At 41.4% G+C, this 19719-nt stretch overlaps 1 protein-coding gene across 2 annotated transcripts in view; it reads right to left on the bottom strand.

Moving 5' to 3' along the window:
* Window positions 1-19631, bottom strand: part of LOC138836092 (TBC1 domain family member 12-like) — a 67947-nt gene extending 48316 nt beyond the window's left edge. Inside the window, exon 1 of one of the 2 annotated variants that reach the window (XM_070034580.1) lies at window positions 19613-19631. Coding sequence is in view for 1 of the 2 variants with exons in the window: in XM_070034579.1 (XP_069890680.1) it covers window positions 5361-6280 (920 nt within the window). In the remaining variant the exon portion in view is untranslated. Of the gene's footprint in view, window positions 1-5360; window positions 6339-19612 lie in introns of those variants that run through there. The other variant, XM_070034579.1, reaches the window with a different exon arrangement.
* Between the last annotated feature and the right edge of the window lie 88 nt (window positions 19632-19719).

The following is a 19719-nucleotide window of genomic DNA, read 5'->3' as shown; positions in this document are numbered from 1 at the left end:
GTGTGCATGTTTATATGTATGTGCACCCAGGTCCTAGGGCTGGAACTCAGGGCTTGGGCCCTGTCCCTGAGATTTTTGGTCAAGGCTAGAGCTTTACTATATAAGCCATAGATAGTTCCATTTCCAACTTTTTGGTGCTTAATTGGCAATTAAGATTCTCACTGACTTTTCTGTCTAGACTAGCTTTGAACCATGATACTCCAATCCCAGCTTCATGAGGAGACAGAATTATAGGAATGAACCACAGGTACGCAGCTGGGGACAACTTTTAATAACTGAAAGTTACCTGTCAAAACCAGTTCTCCAGCCGGGCGCTGGTGGCTCACGCCTGTAATCCTAGCTACTCAGGAGGCTGAGATCTGAGGATCGCGGTTCAAAGCCAGCCCGGGCAGGAAAGATCATGAGACTCCTATCTCCAATAAACCACCAGAAAACCGGAAGTGGCGCTGTAGCTTAAGTGGTAGAGCGCTCGCCTTGAGCTGAAGAGCTGAGGGACAGCGCCCAGGCCCAGAGTTCAAGCCCCATGACCGACAAAAAAAAAAAAAAAAACAGTTCTCCTGAATCTGACTAGATCAAGATTATGAATTAGAGAATCTAATTTTTTAATCTACTTTTAGGTAATTTTGTTGTATATCAAATACTGGAACTATTATACTGGTTCATCAAAGTGGAACACTGGAAACCTCCAAGAAGTTACTCAAGGTATGGAAATAAAAATCTTAAATTCCAGTTCATTGATTAAAGTTTACTATTACCGTATTCTCTCTCATGCAGTGCTATCTTCCCCACCCTTTTACACACCCCCCAAATCATAAAGGAAATAAAATATAGACTATACTGTGTGTGGTGTCTCATTCCTATAATCTCAGAGATAAAAACATTACCAGTTTTGAGGCCAACCTGGGCTGCGTAATGAGACCCTATCTGCCTGGTGAGACCATATCTTAAAAAACAACAGAAGGGGCTGGGAAGTTGGCTCAATGGTAGAGTGCTTGCCTTGCATGCATGAGGCCCTCCCTGAGTTTGATTCCTCAGCACCACATAAGCAGAAAAAGCCAGAAGTGGCACTAGTGGCACTAGAGTGCTACCCTTGAGCTGAAGAGCTAAGGGACAATGTCCAGGCCCTACGACAAAAAAAAAAAAAAAAATCAAACTGCATTTAAAGAATCCTCTTTAACTTAGTTCACATTTGAAATATTAGCCAAAAAAAAGAAAGAAATATTAGCCAGTAAATATGTGAGGTTTACTATGTGTGCAAAAATAAGCACAACCTATACTGAAAACAAGGCATGAATTTTCTTGAAGGTCTCACAAAAATAATTTAAAGAAAGAAAAAGGAAGAAAGGGAGGGAGTGGAAGGGAAAGGAAGAGAGAAGTAGGGAGAAAAGGGGTAGGGAGGGGAGGAGCAGAGAGGGTAGAGAAAGCATAGCTGGAAGCCCAAGAGATTCCAAAAAAGGTTTCACTCATAATTGTTGAGTTGTAGGAACATGAAGCTCAAGGCACACATCTAACATTTCAAGTTTTTTTTTGCGTAGTGTTTTTTTTTTTGTCAGTCGTGGGGCTTGAACTCTGGACCTGGGCACTGTCCCTCAGCTCTTCAGCTCAAGGTTAGCACTCTACCACTTGAGCCACAGCATCATTTCCAGTTTTCTGAGTGGTTTATTGGAGATAACAGTCTTACAGACTTTTCCTTCCCAGACTGGCTTTGAACCATGATCCTCAGATCTCAGCCTCCTGAGTAGCTAGGATTACAGGTGTGAGCCACCCTCACCAGCTCACATTTCAAGTTTTTTTTTTTTTTATTTTATTTTATTTGAGAACATACTGTACAGAGGGGCTACAATTACATGGGCAGGATAATGCATACATTTCTTACCAAGCATTGCAGCCTCCTCCTTTGTTTACCCTTACATTTCAAGTTTTTATATGCAGGCTACCCCTTGGGCTCCCAATGCTTGCTTAGCTGAAGCAGAAGCAAGTTCCCAAGAGAGACTGAAACAACTTCCCTCACAGAAGGGAAGGAAAGCATGAAATCACCACTGAAGCCATTCAAAATTAGAGTAGAGCCATTCTAAACAAATCCCCATATCTTCTACATGAATTCTCACCTAGTCAATGAAGCTTCAGCTTCCAATGATATCTTAAAATTTTGTAATAATAAATTGTCATAAAGAATTGTCCAGCCAGGTGCCGGTGACTCACGCCTGTAATCCTAGCTACTCAGGAAGCTGAGATCTGAGGATCGTGGTCCAAAGCCAGCCTGGGCAGGAAAGTCCATGAGACTCTTAACTCCAATAAACCACTAGAAAACCAGAAGTGGCGCTGTGGCTCAAGCGGTAGAGTGCTAACCTTGAGCTGAAGAGCTGAGGGACAGCACCCAAGCCCAGAGTTCAAGCCCCACGCCCATCAAAAATAATAATAAAAAAATTATCTATCACTAATTTTAAAACTATTCTTACTTTTTTTTAAAATAGATTTTTTTACCCTGTTAAGAGAAAAAGAAGTGGAAGAAAAGGAGACGGGAAGGGGAGAGGATAAACAGATGAGAGAAAAGAACCATAAAGTAAATCAGGAATACTAGGAATCAGAAATCCTGGTTTTTGAATGCACTAACTAAAATGAACTGCCTTCTTTCATGAGGTGGCAGTAGCTGTACCAAATAGTAAGAGTCTTATCTCAGAAAAAGCCAATAGTACCAAAAGGAACTTTGGAGTTAAGAACGGCAACTATATACAAAGAAAGCAACAATAAAAGCCTCTTGAGTTACTGGGACAAGGGTACTTTCTGATTATTTTGCCTGAGATGCAAGATTTGTTGAAAATTACAGTCCCTGGGGGACTGTGAAGAAGGAGAGTCCTTGAAAGTTACCAATTCAACCCAACCTGAATGGAGTTCTTGATGCCAGTGCCAGGTATTGCAGATTCAGCAATGAATGCCAGTCCTTCTCTTTAAGAATTAATCATCAGAAAGTATTAAGAATTAAAGAGTTGAAGGGACGGGAAGGGGAAACAAAGGAGGAGGCAACAATGCTTGCTAAGAAATGTACTAATTATCTTGTCCATGTAATTGTAATCCCTCTGTACAGTATTTTCATAATAAAAAAAAAAAGAATTAAAGAGTTGGGGCTGGGAGTTGGTTCAGTGGTAGAGTGCTTGCCTTGCATGCATAAGGCCCTGGGTTCGATTCCTCAGCACCACATAAGCAGAAAAAGCTGAAAGTGACACTGTGGCTCAAGTGGTAGAGTGCTAGCCTTGAGCTGAAGAGCTGAGGTACAGCGCCCAGGCCCAGAGTTCAGGCCCACAATTGACCAAAAGAAAAAAAAAAAGAATTAAAGAGTTAAGAATCCAGTTAAGGTTTTTGCTAAATATTAAAGGAAAATTTGTATCCCACTCTGTCCTTTCCCAAGAATAACATATAAAGGAAGCAATGATTTGTAGAGTCTTGAAATTTGGATCTCAAGAAAAATATGGGCTGAAGAAATAAACTTAAGGGTAGCTAAATTTTCTGATTTTAAATCCAGTGCTCGGATACATCCGATTAATGTGGTCATCTGAATAAAATCTAGCTATAATAAAAATCTAATTATGCTACAAGTCAAAGGTTTTTAATTTGATGGAAATTTCTGTACACTGCTAATAATGTGAAAGCCTCTAATAAATAGATTTCCTTTGCTACTGTTTGTAAATTGCAACCAGATGTATGTGTCTTTTCCAACTTATTCCCCATTAGGCTGCATTTCACCTCTAAGTCATTGACCATTGTCTAAATCATGTCTATTCCCAATACTTGGCACAAAGTAAGCTAATTTATTAATTGAATTGGCCCTATCCAGGTCTAAAATTGCTCGATATCTGATCTCAAAACAAAATCAAGATATGAGGACCAATAAGCACCTAAAGTCACGTCATAAACTTATGTCACAAATAAATTTAACTCATTTTGAGACCTTTTGTGAATATAGTACTGATGCTGCAAGTTTTAATTATATTTTTACAATTACAAGTACAAATACAGATCTACTATATATTTTGTCATTAAGTAGCACAAAATCAAGATTTCCGACTGATTTAAGAAACTATGTAATTTATTTGTAAAACTACTTAAGTAAGGAAAATAGAGATAAGAAATAGTAGAGAGGGGGGAGGCTGGGAAGGGATGTGAAGGGTAAACAAAGGAGGAGGCTGCAATGCTTGATAAGAAATGTACTCATTATCTTGCCCATGTAATTGTAACCCCTCTGTACAGTATGTTCACAATAAAAAATAAAAATTAAAAAAAAAGAAATAGTAGAGAGTAAGAAATAAAAATCAGGAAACTGTGTCTCTGTCGACACACTAATTGTATAACTTTCTAAGACCTAAACTGCATAATGTTTCAATTCTAGTTACAGTCAAGACCCCTAAAAAGGTGTTACATGTTAGAAATACTTTTTGCCTAGAGATTGAAGTGGGAGGGAGGGCAGTAGGATGGTATCAAAATGCAATTCAAGTGAAATTGCTTTTTCAGTAATGCCCATTGAGATATGTATTTTCCCACTGCATCTGTTTACTCCTATTAAACCATCAAAGCCTCATTCTGAATCGTATTTTTTAGCACTATAATTCAATTACAGAATGTCCTGTCAAATTAAAAATAAAAGACCTTTAAACTGATGTTGTTTGGGGCTGGGGATATACGTTGGTAGTCCAGAGCTTGCCTAGCATGCCCTAGATTCGATCCCTAGGACCTCAAAAAAAAATTTTTTTAATTAAAAGTTTTGAATTAACTGAGAGTTCTCTGGGAGAAGTAAAGAGATTTCCTACGTAACTATAGTAATTTGGCTTATATGTCTAGCATCTAATTCTAAGCACCAAACCGACTGCATTTTAGTAAAGACCACTGAAGCAAACCTAATGAAAAACCACGGCTTCTAATTTCAAGAATCCTCACACCACTGGAATGGGTTTAGACTCCAAGCAAATTAACAGCTCTACAAAATGACTTCCCTTTCTTCCCCAGCCACACCCGCAGGCAAAGCCCTTCCCCATCCAAGCCCTTCAAGTATAATTATTTTTAAGAAGGGGGGGGGGGGGAAGGTTGTCTGCTGGTCCGGGACAGGCAACTGCACATTTGGCCAGCAGGCAGGCTAGCCTGATTGCACAAGCACTCGGGGAGCGTGGTGTGGACACCTCCAGCCCCACGGGACAACAGGAAGATTGCTTCCCACAGAGTTCACAACCACAGAAACACAAAGCCAGCCGACCGGGTTCCTCTTCCCCTACCTGCAAATCAAAGCTGTCGGAACCGGCGGCGGGGTCGGGAGGCAGCCGACGCAGCCCTCCCCGCAGGTCCCCGGCCCCGCCCCAACCCCGGTGCGGTACCTGGCGAAGAAGTCCGCAAAGCCTCCACCCCGCCGAGCCCGGGCCGAGGTCCCCGCGGGGCCCGGCTCCATGCCGGGCGATGGCACTGGCCGCTCCGCCGGGGGCAGGTGGTCGCCGGTGCTCGGCCGGCGGCTCACCTCGAACGTATTCCGGGAGTTCAAGTGACCGTCCGGGAAGCCGAGGCTCGGCTCGGCACCCCCACTAGTCCTCCCGGCTGGAGTGACGGCGAGCTCGCGCTCCATGGACCCCGCGGGGCTGGCTGTGGGCCGCTCCGAGTCCTCGCTGCCCCCCGAGTCGTCGTCGGCATCGACGTCGGCGTCGGCGTCTGCGGCCGCCAGGCAGCAGCTCCGCAGCGGGTCCTCGAGCGGCGCGGCCCAGTCTGACGAGCTGTCGGCGCCGCCCGCACCCTGGTCCCCGGGCCCTTCCAGGCGGAGGCGACCGCACGGGCGCTGGTAGCGAGGCTCTGAGCCGCCAGCACGAGCTTCGGCCGGGCAGCCACGGTCCTGGCCCAGCAGGAAGCCCGAGTCCCCGTTGGTCATGCCGCCCAATCGCGACGCGCGGGCGTCCGCCGCCTCCGCGACGCGGGGCTTGGAGCCGTGCGGGCGGGCGGCCGGGCGCGAGGCGGCCGCAGGAGGGGCGCCGGCCGGGCCAGCGGGGAGCGGACAGTCACACAGCCCCGGCTCGCGCGGCCCCCCGGCCGCCGCCAGGTGAGACTGGAGGCGCTGCCGGGGCGGCGTCTCCTCCTCCTCCTCCTCCTCCTCCTCAGCCTCCTCCGGGGGCTCCGCCGCCCCGACACTGCCACCAAACCCGCCGGTGGCCGGGATCATCTTCCTGTCCGGGTCCGCGGGCTCCTGCGCGGGCGCCGGGAGCAACTTGGCGTTTCTTCTCGAGCAGGCGGCAGCATCCTCCGGCCCCACCATCTGAGGGCCGGTTGGCCGCCGCCCGAGGAGACCGAGGGCTCGGCCGCGCAGCCTCTGCCAGGGAGCAGCCGGGGTACGGGGACCGCGGCCGCCACCGCAGCCGCAACGCTCCGGACCCGCCCCTCCCGCCCGCCCCCCCCCCCCGGCCTGCCGGCCCGACCGCCCGACAGTTGCGATAAGGCGGGCACGCGCCTGGGCTCGCGCACGCGCAAAAGACGGACCGGTCAAGCTACGACCTGGAGATTCCCTGAACCATAGAGATGGCAGCTAGAGAGGCCTGGGCCGCCAATCTGGAATCCGCCGTCTGCGTGGCGGAGGCTGCTTTGCACACTCTGCGTCTGGCAGATAGTAGAGGGAGGTATTACTCACTTAGCAAAAATTAACTTGGCCTAATCATTGGTGAGAGCAAAATACAGGATCTTAGAGTAGGTAAGTCATTCCAGTGTACAAAGTCCATCAGCAATGGACTAAGCCTATAGCCTTAGTTCAGGATTTCATCGCTGCATGGCCAACACCTCAACACTTCATCTTCCACAAGCTATCTAGCACAGTGTTTCCATTATTTTCTTAGAAGGGAGATGAAGCAGGGATCAGGAAGGGAAGGATTTATACCAGCCCCTTGTGATGATGTAGTAAAATGGAGTGGCGACAGTTGGCTGGAAATGAAGGACATTTCAAGTAGAACAAGAAGTGCTAACTACTAGGAGGAAACACATGATGGAAGCTAATGATAACTACAAAGCTAAGGAGACTGAACCTGATATGGTTTGAAAAAAATTGGATTAAAAAAATCTCGATTCATACTTAGAAAATATCCAGTAAAGTTAAATACTGGAATCCCAGCATATAGTGAAAACTCAAATACTTGGGTTAGAATTTAGGCTAGGTGGAGGAGTCACCCGAATAATACACCCAGATGAGTCATGAGTGACATTCCTGGGAAGTAAAAAGAAGGTTAGGGGTGGGGCAGAGAAGAAGTTATTTCAGAAGAGTCAAAGATGTGTTGCAAGAGATTAAAGAGACATCAGAATTGGATAGGATGAAACAGCAAATGTAGAACACTCATTCTAGAATAAATTATCAGTGAAATGGACAGAAATAGAAGAATAACAAGAGCCAGGCTGGTGGCTCATGAATGTAATCCTAGTTCCTGAGCAAGCTAAGACCTGAGGAGTGAAGTTTGAAACCATCCCAGGCAAGAAAGTATTGACCACCAAAAGAGCTGGAGGTGAAGATGTGGCTGAAGTGTTAGAGTACTAGTCTTGAGCACAAAAACTGAAGGACAATACCTAAAGCCCGAGTTCAAGCCCCAGGACTGGCACAAAATTTTTTTAAAAAATGAAGTAGTAACTAGAGAAGGCGGCATTTTTGAGTCTTTAAATTTTTTTATAAAAAAAAAAAAGCATGAGTGGCTATAATTACATTTCTGGTAAAGTAAAAATATGTCAAGATAGGAATCGTGTGCCTATCACCCAGATTTAGAAGTACCCTATATCTTTTATAATGAGCTTTTTGTAAGGACTGAAGTGGCAAAGCTATTGTCATTTAGATCTTTCAGAATAAAGAAATAATACCCAGAACATAGGTATAAGAGTTAATATTAAAAGAAAGGCTGAGACTGGAAGATAGAGTTCTAAGCTAGCGTGGGCCACATAGAACCTGTCTCAAAAAGAAAAGGAAAAATATAAAAATCTAGGAGAGGATGTGCAAAAAGTAGAACACTAACTCATTGCTGATAAAAATGTAAAACAGTGCAACCTCTATGGAAAAAGTGTGCTTAATTACCCAAAAGGTTAAATAGCATTTCCTAGATACATCTCTAAAAGAATTAAAAACAAGTACACTAACAAAACTGCTAAAGGGATGAAATTGGGCAAGACACACTGTAGTCACAAACTCCTTTGTTGAATGGCAGCTTCTTTGTACAACTACTTAAAGATAATACAAAAACATATATAAAATTTTTACATAGACATTCACAGTGGTAGTATTCTTAATAGCCAGAAGGTAGAATACCAAAATTTCTATTAACAGATAAAAGTAGTAGAGCCATGTAATGGAATATTACTCAGCTGTGAAGAGATGGACCAGCCATGCCTACTGCAGCATTGTGAATGTATTGTCTCTGTACAATGAACATGGTTAATTTTGTTATATATATTTCACCTAAACTTAAAAAAAATAACAATATAGCAGATGTCTGGGCATAAGGATAGTTACAAATATCAGTAACATACACACACACACACACACACACACACACACACACACACACACAATCTAGAAGAGAGTAGCAGGAGTTCAGTCTCATTTGTCTTTCAGTCTTCGTCCTCTCAATCTAGAGAATGTCATGTGTTTTCTTCTTGTTAAACTTTTCCCAACAACTTCTTTCTAGCTACTATTGTAGTTCTTTTTGTATGAAATGATACTATAGTTTTTAAACTCAAATTGCTCTAAGTAGTATATTTTGCTCATCTTCCTCTCCTCAAAGTTTTTATGACCACAGTAGCCCACATAACCCTACTGGTTTTTAATGCAGTCTTCAAAAGTGAAATACATTTATATTTTGCAACTTTGTCCACAATGAAGGTGTAATGTGACATACCTTCTATAGTGTTAAATCATCACTCCAGAACAATATGGCAATGCTTCTAAAAATTGGCTGCACATTAGGAAGTTTTAAAAAATACTGTTGCCTGGGCCAGATCAATGAAGTCATTATCTCTGGAGAAGATGCCTTGCTTTTTTGCAGTCATAATTAATCTGCCAGATTTTTAAAAGAAAGATTATTTTTTTTCTTTAGTTGCCATTGTTGTAGTCTCTCTTTTTTCTTCCCCATTTTTAGCTGCTTTTTCTAAGTACTCTTGGAGAGGATTCTTCTTCCTTAATCCAAACTAAATTTCCTGTTCTCTTAAAGCCAGTGACAAAATCTTTAGACTACAAGACTTTTCCTAATCTGTCTACCTAACCAGCCTACTTTCCTAGTTCTCTCCCAAACTCTGAACTTAATCATAATAATCTTGTATTGTGTCTACTTCTATTCTCCTTATTTAAGTTTCTTCTATGCGCTCTATGATGAGCTATATCATTGTTATGCTGACTTTGAACTCCCACTCCTGCTTCTTCATCTCATAGTTTCCTTTTCCTCACTCATCATGTTTCAGACTGTCCTTTCCTCTGTTTCTAAAATTTGTGCCATGGTCCTTCTCCCTAAGTAGCTTCATATGTGTGGATCATCCTGCCTGGAATATTGTCTCACCTTGATAATTTGGCTAATGACTCCTACTCTTTCTAGACTCTAATTTAGTCTCAGAGAAGTTTGAGGTTGCTTAGTCTTGTGCTGTTTCATAGACGTGCCCTCTTCCCTCCCCCGCCTCTCTTCCTTCTTTCCTTTCCTCCTTCCTTCTTCCTTCCTTTTCTCTCTCCTTTTTCTTGCTTTCTTTTCTTTTCTATTTTCTTTTCTTCTCTTCTTTTTCTTTTCAGTGCCAGGCCTGGGACTTGAACACTTTGCTATAAACATATTTGTAAAATTTTCATCTTAATATTTGTTCTATGAATGAACAAATCCTTAACCTAACAATCATTTGTTTTGAATCAGCATGCACTAGTAAAACCTAAAATAATCCCAAGTCAACTGAAGGATATATTGATCTGACGCTATGAGTCTTTAATGATGAATAGATTAAACAAAAGGGATGGTATGTTCCTTTGGAAATTGACTAATGAGATACAAAGTAAATTTGATATCAAAATTCAAAAGGTCTGCAAGCAGGAGGAAATGTAGTCTTTTAAGTCTATGCAATTTGGTTTGCTACTGAAATCTTCAACCTCTGTAAATAGTTTAAATTCCATGCATGCCTCTTAAAGCCCAAGCTGGTTAAAAAAAGTGATTTAGGCCTAAGTTATGGATTATATTGAGATAACAAGTATTGAAGGGATGAATATTGCAGATTAACTCAGCAAGATGAGGTATGTGTGGAAAAGGAATGATAGGAAGATAACAAACAGCTGCTGTTTGGTAAGTCACAGCCGCCTGACAAGCCAAAGCCAAGAGACAGATGAAATGCTTTAAAAATGCACCATGATTTTTGCGGACACATATTAATGCTACATATTAATACACACTGTAATCCTACTCCTGGGAATTTGTCATAAGGAAATTATTCAAAAAAGAAGATGAAAGTTACACGAAGATGCTTACAGCAAAATGTGTTCAAGTTAATGAGAATTTATCTAAATAATAATATGGGAAATGCAGGCGAAAAGATTATAAAGACAAATAGAGAAAAAAGCAAAACATATGGGGAACTTGTACAAAATAATAATAGAATAGAAAGTAGTGATGCACAATTGCATTCCACAATGACAGTGATGTCTTCAGGGGCACATCTAGCTTCATAAAGATAAAAGAAGATGGACATGAGAAGAGGATGATGGTCCTTGTAAATTTTTATACTTCTTTTATAATATCTCCACAATTGCTTAAATGTTAACTTTGAAAAGATGCTCTGAAGTGCATTTCCAATGCACATCCTAAGTACAGATTGTGAAAGAAACAGTTCCAAAGCCTTTTTAAATGCTGCAACAGGAATTCAGGACTTTCAGAGACAAAGCACCTATGTTTAAAAATATAGGCAGGTTGGGGCTGGGAAGGCGGCTCAGTAGTAGAGTTCTTGTCTTACATGCATGAGGCCCTGGGTTCGATTCTTCAGTACCACATAAGCAGAAAAAGCCGGAAGTAGCACTGTGGCTCAAGTGGTAGAGCACTAGGCTTGAGCTGAAGAGCTGAGGGACAGTGCCCAGGCCCAGAGTTCAGGCTCCATGACCAAAAAAAAAAAAAAAAAAAAAAGTATATATATATATATATATATATATATATATATATATATATATGTATATATATATATATATATACACACACACACACACACACACACATGTATGTATATATATTATATAGAGAGAGGGGGGTAGTAAAAAACAATGATAAGTTGTGCAAATAGTTACTAGTGCTATAATCAAATGAGAGAGTTCAGTATGTGGGGAGCTAAAGTTTGTAACATTTAACAAACCATTTTCAGAAACACTTGGGGCTACACTTGAAGTAAATTAAACATTTTTCATGTTTTTTTCAAGGACATCTTTATTTTGATTACTAAAGTATGACAGCTTAACGTGGGTTATTTTACAATAGACCAAGATGTAGAAATTATAAAACAAAGCTGCTGGCTTAAGTCTGTACCCTAGCTACTGGAGAAGCTGAGATTGGGAGGATTACAGTTCTAGACCAGCCTAGACATAGAGCATAGGGGTCCAAAAAACACTCTTCTCAACTAAGAGCTGGTTGTAGTGGCACATGCCTGTTATCCTAAGCCACAACAGGAAGCCTGTCACTATTTAGTAACAGGAAAATAATGTATCTTTGAATTCTAGTACCTACTCAGATTTCAATAAAAATGCTCAGTAATATGCATCGAACCTGAATGAAGTTTCATATTATGTCCACTTTAAAAAAAAGATGTTGAGAATCAAACCTAGAGCCTGTGAATTCTAGGTAAGCACATTCCTCCAAGAGGTGAAGTATGGCTCCAGTCTAACTGCATTACTTCCAGAAAAAAAGAAAAAGAAATAGGAAAGAAACAAGGAAGGAAAAAAGGAAGAAATAAAGAAGGAAGGAAGGAAGGAAGAATAGAAGGAAGGGAGGGAGGGGGGAGGGAGGGAGGGAGGGAGGAAAGCAGTCCTTTATTTTCTACTTATGGTTTTTGCTGATTATTAAAATTCATGACATTTCCTCTTTGTTTATTTTCCTTGGCTGTTCATATCCATTATTTATTCATTGCCATTCAGAACCCCTAGAGAAGAAGTAGATTCTTATGCAGTCTACAATTTCTGATCTTAGGGGCAGACTTTATCTTCTTTCTAATATGTGTGTGGGAGTGATGTATTTTGAATTATCTAGACCTCTCACCAGTCTCTTATGTATCACCTTATTTTACTTATAGATTCCATTTATCTGCCTATAAATGCAATTAACACTATCATTTTGAGAAATGAAGGGAAAGGTCAGAAGTATAAATTCACCCTAGCAGATCTTCACAGTTTATGTGGATAATCCCATGAGCAGAAGTGTTTCCAAACATAAACAATGGTAGGACTTGCAATTTGGTGAAAGGTGTAGTAAAGAATAAATAATTAGGGGTGGCATGTGAGAATGATATATGTGATAGCTTAGATATCAGTTTCGTTCTATAGTTTCTTCTCTGACCAGCTATACTTACCAGCAACTTTAGAACAGAGGCCAAGAGACAATAATACACCCTTGTTTTACAGAACATTCTTTCACAGAGAGTTCCTAGCATAGTCTGGTACAGAAAGGAGGGTGAAGCACTGTGCTACCCAAGGGACTATCAGAAACTGTGCAGGACTTTATGCATGGAGTCTACTTCCCCTTCATTGGGGATTTCGAAAGACAATGAATAAAGAATGGTTCTGAATAGTCAATTCAAGTAAACAAAGAGGAAATGTTGTAAGTTTAATTTATCAGGAAAAACCTCAACTGGAAAAAAAATATATCATAATCCTAGGAAAATTCTCTTTATTTTCCCTTTCATTATTATAATATACAGATTAGGAAAAAGGCTTTAGGTATTTGGTTCCTTTTGCTGAAAGAACATTTCCACTAGTGGGACTGAAATCTTGTATTTCCCACCTGGTATAAACATAAGCCTTTGCTACAATGTAATGTCTAATCCTCTGATTCATAGTTAAATTAAAGTTAATGAATTAAGTGAAGCTAATATTTATCTGGTAAGATTATAAAGGACAAAATGAAATACTCTACAACTTATTTGGAAATATGTGCTTAAATAAATGGCTCTTGCTCAGCTTTTTCTACTCAAAACTGGTACTCTACTACTTGAACCATACCTCTAGTCTGTCAACTTTCTGGTTAATTGGAGATAGTCTCTCAGACTTTTCTGCCTGGGTTTGGCTTCAAACATTGTCCATTGTCAGATCCATCCTGGGAAGCTAAGATTTCAGGCAGGCATGAGCATGACTCCTTCAGATAACCTTTTGCAGGATATTATCATACTTACTCGGTTATACCCTTAGTTATTATTGTTAATCTCTTCATGTGCCTAATTTATAAACTTTACCATAGGCATATTTTCTCTCTTTTTTATTTTTGGTCAGTCATGGAGCTTGAACTCTGGGCCTGGGCGCTGTCTCTCAGCTCTTCAGCGCAAGGTTAGTGCTCTACCACTTGAGCCACAGTGACACTTCTGGTTTTCTGGTGGTTAATTGGATATGAGTCTCATGGACTTTCCTACCTAGGCTGGCTTTGAACCATGATCCTCAAATCTCAACTTCCTGAGTAGCTTGGAATACAGGTGTGAGCCACTAGCGCCTGGCTCATAGGTATACTTTCATAAGAAACAACATCGTAGCATCAAAGTTCAGTATTATGCCAGGTTTCAAATCTTGGAACACACCCCTGTGAATAAGCGAATGCTGTTATTGTATGTGAAAATCCTAAGCAAAGCTATCTGCATGAAACATTATTTGGAAATGGATATTTGTGGATAAAACCAAGTTAAGATAAGGTGATCAATCCAATATCGCCGGAGTCCCTTTAAGAGAAGAAAGCTGTGTGGAGATAAAGAGAGAATTCTGTATAGGTTAGACATGGGAGCTCACATCTGTAACCCTAGCTACCCAGAAGGCTAAAATCTGAGGACTGGATTTAAAGCTAGCCTGAACAGGAAAGTCCATGAGACTTATCCAATTAAGCATAAAAGAAGCCTGTAATCCTAGCTACTCAGGAGGTTGAGATCTGAGAATCGCTGTTCAAAGCCAGCCCAGGCAGGAAAGTCCATGAAACTCCTATCTCCAATTAACCACCTGAAAACTGGAAGTGGAGCTGTGGCTTGAAGTGGTAGAATGCTAGCTTTGAGCAAAAAAGGTCAGGGACAGGACCAGATCCTGAGTTCAAGCCCCAGAATGGGCATAAAAACAAAAGAACAAAAAGGATGGAGGCAGTGACAGGAGGAGTGCATCGGGGAGCCCAAGGATGCCAAGCTCTGCCAGCTAACATCAGATGTGAGGACAGAGGCATGAAACCCATGCTCTTTTGAATTCCTGAAGAGGAACCAAATGTGGCAACATCTTGATTTCAGACTCATAGCTCCCATGAGTAGAAAAGAAAATTTATGTTATGTTTTATGCCATGCAATTTGTGGTGTTTTCATATGTCAGCCCTGAGGAACTGATGAATAAGGACTTGAGTGCAAATTATTTTATTTTTGAAGGGAAGTGGAGGAACTACTTGATAGCAGGGTGTTGGGGAGAGGTCACTAATAAAGTGTGATAATGAGTAGGTTGTCTCTGCCAGAGCGGCTCAATCCTTTTGTGAATTTGTAGGAAGCCATGTGGAAGATGACTCAGAAGAAGAGTGAGGGTATTTGTATAAATATAGGTGTCTGTAGCAACTTACCAGAAACTTGTAGTGCAGTGTAACAGAAATTTATTCTCTGAACAGTTTTTAGAAGCCAGAAGTCTGAATCTACTTTTCATGCCATTCCAATTTCTGTCTCTGTGACCACACTTTTCTCTTCTGTGTGAAATTTCTCTCTGCTTCTCTCTTGTAAGAACACATTTTACTGCATTGATGACATGTGTCCTACTTCTTATGAAGATATAAGTGATCATTTATCTAGATAATATTCCATCAGAAGTTCCTCGATTTAACCACACCTTTGCCCACATATGATTAAATTCATAGATTTCCAGTGATTCCACCTTGTATCTTTGGAAGTCACTTCTCGAACAACCATAATTAGTATATTTATCCTTGAAGTTGTTTGTTCTTGTCTGAAAGCTACTCCCAGAGCTGGAAATTCTCTAGTACTTCTGTCTACCATGTAGGGTTCCAGGAAAGTCCTTCAGTGAAAGTTTTCAAGCACTAGAGAGAATATTTTTGGCATGTATAGAATGTAGGTATTGAAGAACTATAAATGGGACATGAACATCTGCTGCATCCATGTTTTTGTTACTAATTTGTTTAATAACTTTGTCACAAGCTATTTAACCTAATTTCCTGATAGATGACAACTTATTTCTATCACCTGTGTTTCCTAAGAACATTATCCCAACTGTCTGAACTTTGTCCTCTTGGCAGGTTCCAGTTAGGCCTGCATTGCTGTATCCTTTTCTCTAAATCAACTTGCCTCTATCATTTAGCACTTGTGGGATCTCATCTATTTGGTTATCCATAATTATCTTTCTCAAGTACACAGTATTTTTCGTTGTGGGAATTGGGTACTGGGGTTTAAACTCAGAGACTTATGCTTGCTAGGCAAATGCTATGCTACTTAACCAAGCCCCTAGTTCTTTTTGCTTTAGCTATTTTTCAAATAGCAGCTTGTGCTTTATACCTGGGCCAGCTTTTCACTGTAGTCCTTCTACCTATACTTCCTACATAACTGGAATTACAGGCTTTACTACCAACCCTGGTTTGTTTTTGAGGTAGGGTCTTCCTAACTTTAGCTCATGCTGGCCTCCAAATAAAATCCTTCCATCTCTACCCTCATACATATTTTCTGTAAGGTTCTTTTATTTTGTACTCAAAATAACTTGAAGTTAGGTATCTATTTACCTATAAAAATGATCATTTCTGGGTTGGGAATATGGTTTAGTGGTAGAGTGCTTGCCTAGCATTCATGAAGCCCTGGGTTCAATTCCACAATACCCCATAAACAGAAAAAGCCAGAAGTGGTGCTGTGGTTCACGTGGTTGAGTGCTAGCCTTGAGCAAAAGCAGCTCAGGGACAGCTCAGGCCCTGCCTGAGTTCAAGCCCCAAAACTGGCCCCCCCAAAAAACATTTCTCAGCTCCCTGATGGTGAGGTTTCTTTCCTTAACTAATGCTTTTGCAAAGCTCTGAATAGACTCCAGATTCCAGATTCCTTCCTCCCCCAAACCTTTGGAGGAGAAACACAAGGAGTTCTGAGTATAGTCAAGCATTTGACATAAGATAGGATTATTTATTGTACAAATCTAGAGGATACCAGTCACAACTTATTTATGGAGATAATAGTTTTGGTTTGGTTTTACCAATACAGTGTCTTGAGGAAATGGAAGCTTTCTCTATTGTTTCCACAAAGTTGCCTTGGGGTGAACTATAGAGCATTCTGTTTGACTCTTTTATGTCCAAGATGATAATGCCACTATTTTCTAATTTGGGATACTCATGGGTAGTTCTCCTACCATCAATGGATATTACAATAACTTATAAAAAATACCTTGTAGGATCAGAACACCAGCCTTTTGTACCATGTTAACTTAATGGCAGTTTTCAAACCTACATGTTTATAGAAAATACAATTATAATATGGTGAATGGTCAAGAAAGTCCTGGCTTATTCCTAAAGATCTCTAGAACATCCAGATTTTAGCTGTGGGTGACTTAGTGAACCAGGGAATGTTGAAGAGCTAGAAGGGAGAAAAAAAATATATAGTTTTGAACACAGATTCAGCATCCTTAGTGTTGGGATTACAGGCATTTATCATGACACCTGATTTCAATATGGTGATCTGAATTCTCACAGTTACTATGTGGAGATGTTCAAGACGCTGGTGATTACAAGACTTGAGTTTAGAGGAGAGATATGCGCTAGACAAATATCTCTTTCACTAGATGGATGAGATCATGCTAGACAAGCATGTAGAATAAGAAAAGTGAATAAGAATAAGAAAAGAAGAAAAGTGGGCCAAGAGCAGAACCTGGAGCAACTCCTACACCAAAGAGACTTGAAGAAGAAGGAACAGAGGCAGAAGGAGAACCAGGGCAAGAGGTAATTAGAGGAACCCAGGGAGTAAATGTTCTAGTAAATCAGGAGAAAGGTGTGGCATCAAATGCAGCAGAGAGACCTAGCAAGGTTACAAAAGAGAGAAATGATGCAATTCAATGTACATTTAGAAAATGTCCATACTAGTTTGGAGTTTCTCAGTGACCTCAATGTTCAGTTTTAGTGGAATGCTAATGTGTTTTTTGTGTTTGTTTTTTTCCCACTGTATGTTCTTAATAAACCTCCAGAAAAGACACATAGGAAATCTGAGTACAATTCCTATAGTTTGGTAGAGCCTAGTGATGTCTATCAGCTTGTGTTCAGCAAATCTCTGAAGGATCCAGGAAGATTTGGAACACAAACTGGGCTTAGCAGACTCACTGATGAGAAGATGACACAGCTGGAAAGGACAAAACTAAGAAACCAATAAGACTAAGTAGAAATCATGGGAACTCCCATTTTTAAGTCTGCTTTCAAACAATAAGCTGCTCAAACTGAAGATGGGAGAATTTAGTTTGGCAACAAATGCTTAAAAATGATCCAGAGATTTGTAGTTGATTATAAAACTTCAAATAGCCAAGATATGATGCATTTCATATGCTTAGCTCAGACTTGGTTATGATAATACAGAAGAGGAAATGTAGACACAGGGAGAATAATGCTTTTTTTTCCTGAAAGGAAGACTATAACTAAAAATTAAAGGGAGAAAAGGTTTTGGTTGTTTTTTTTTTAAACTTAAGTTTGAAGAGATTTGAATAAGTTAACAGGCTAGGGAAAGGATCTATTAAGGAAAGGGTGAGGGAACAAATGTAGAAAAGAAGGAACAAATAAAGATACAAGAGTCTAAAACTAGGAGGAGCTGAACAGGAATGATCTGAGCTGCATCATACTTGGAAAGACTAGAAGGCTGAAAGAATGGGAGTGACTGTAGATATGTTGATGCTTAGGAAGGAATTTAGGCACTTGGGAAGAGCACGGCTGATGGTTTCAATTTGTATGATGAAGTAATATTCCAGTGGGACAGGCTCTGCTGTTTCTGAGACAGGGTGTGGAAAGACAGAGCAAAGGGGGAAGTTACAAAGGAAGTGGAAAGAGTGCCAGACAGAAGGGGACTCTTAGTCTCTAAGGCTAGATCCTGAAATTGGCAGGACTTCTTCTCAGCCTCTGTTAAGACCAACACTATCTGGACCCAGAACACTTGCTCAGCACTGAAGCCAATGATGACAGGACTGTTCAAGAAAATAAAATAAAATTTTATATACACATAATATACAGATATATGTAGATGTATATATGAGACTCATTCATATAGTTCTGTATCCAATAACATTTTAAAATAAAGCAAAAATATTTTACAATAAAACATCAATTTTTTTTTTTAATGTACTAGAGGACTTCCAGGCCTGGTGCTACACCACTTGAGCGAGGCATGCCTCTAGCCGCTTTTTCTGTTGGTTATTTTCCGGGTCTTGCTATTTTTAGGCCTGGGTAGGCTTAGGATGAGGTCTTCCTTCTTGTGAAATGACAGGTGCACGCCCCTAATCCCAACCATTGCTTCCTTCACAGTTAACAGCCACCACGGGTTAAAAAGGAGCCTCTCAGTCCAACTTTTATAGTTTGGCTGGTTCTTGATCCCTGGAGCTCCACCTTCCAAGTAGTTAAGATTACAGGTTTAGGCAAGCTAGCCAGAATCATACTTTTGATTGACGATTGACAAGAAGTAAAAAAAACCATTCCTCACCACAAAAATATGACCAGGGAGGGACAGGCATCAAACACAAGCTACAAATTTCTTTCTGCCCTCAAGACTTTAGGGAGAAAAGGAACTGAAAAAACTCAGCATCTGTAAGGATAAGAGGAACACCTTGAGCAGAGGCACTAAATGCAGTAAGGGACTGAAACAGCGCCTTTTCATGCTCCAGCAAGAACAGTACAAGACTTGGGTTGGGCATGCCTCAAGCCTGTAAATCCTAGCTACTCCAGAGGCTCAGAGATACGAGGATCGTGGTTCAAAGCCAGTCTGGGCATGGAATTCTGTGAAACTCGTATCTCCAATTAACCATCGAAAAGCCAGAATTGGAAGTGTGGCTCAAGTGGTAGAGCGCCACATTTCGAGTGGAAAAAGCTAAATGACAGCGAAAGCCCCGTCCCTGAGTTCAAGCGCCGGTCCTGGTACACACACGCACACACACACACACACACGCACACACACACACGCACACACACACACACACACACACGCGCACACACACGCACACACACGCACACACACACGCACACACACGCACACACACGCACACACACACGCACACACACACACACGCACACACACACGCGCACACGCACACACACATGCACACACACACGTACACATGCATGCACACACGCACACGCACACACATGCACACACACACGCACACATGCACGCACACACGCACGCGCGCGGGTAAAAAAGAAAACTGGAAGAGTCGAAGACTCGGTCAAAAAACCTTGTGAAGCGTCCGTTCCGCGGGCTGTGACGGCGCGCGCGCTCACACACGGCGGAAAGCCACGAGCTCACGGTCTGGAAACCTTCACCACGAGGGGGCGTGCGTCA

This window comes from Dipodomys merriami, unplaced genomic scaffold, assembly GCF_024711535.1.
Source record: "Dipodomys merriami isolate MVZ:Mamm:240054 unplaced genomic scaffold, mDipMer1.0.p SCAF_249, whole genome shotgun sequence".
Taxonomy (NCBI): domain Eukaryota; kingdom Metazoa; phylum Chordata; class Mammalia; order Rodentia; family Heteromyidae; genus Dipodomys; species Dipodomys merriami.
This window is presented reverse-complemented; position numbering and strand designations above follow the sequence as displayed.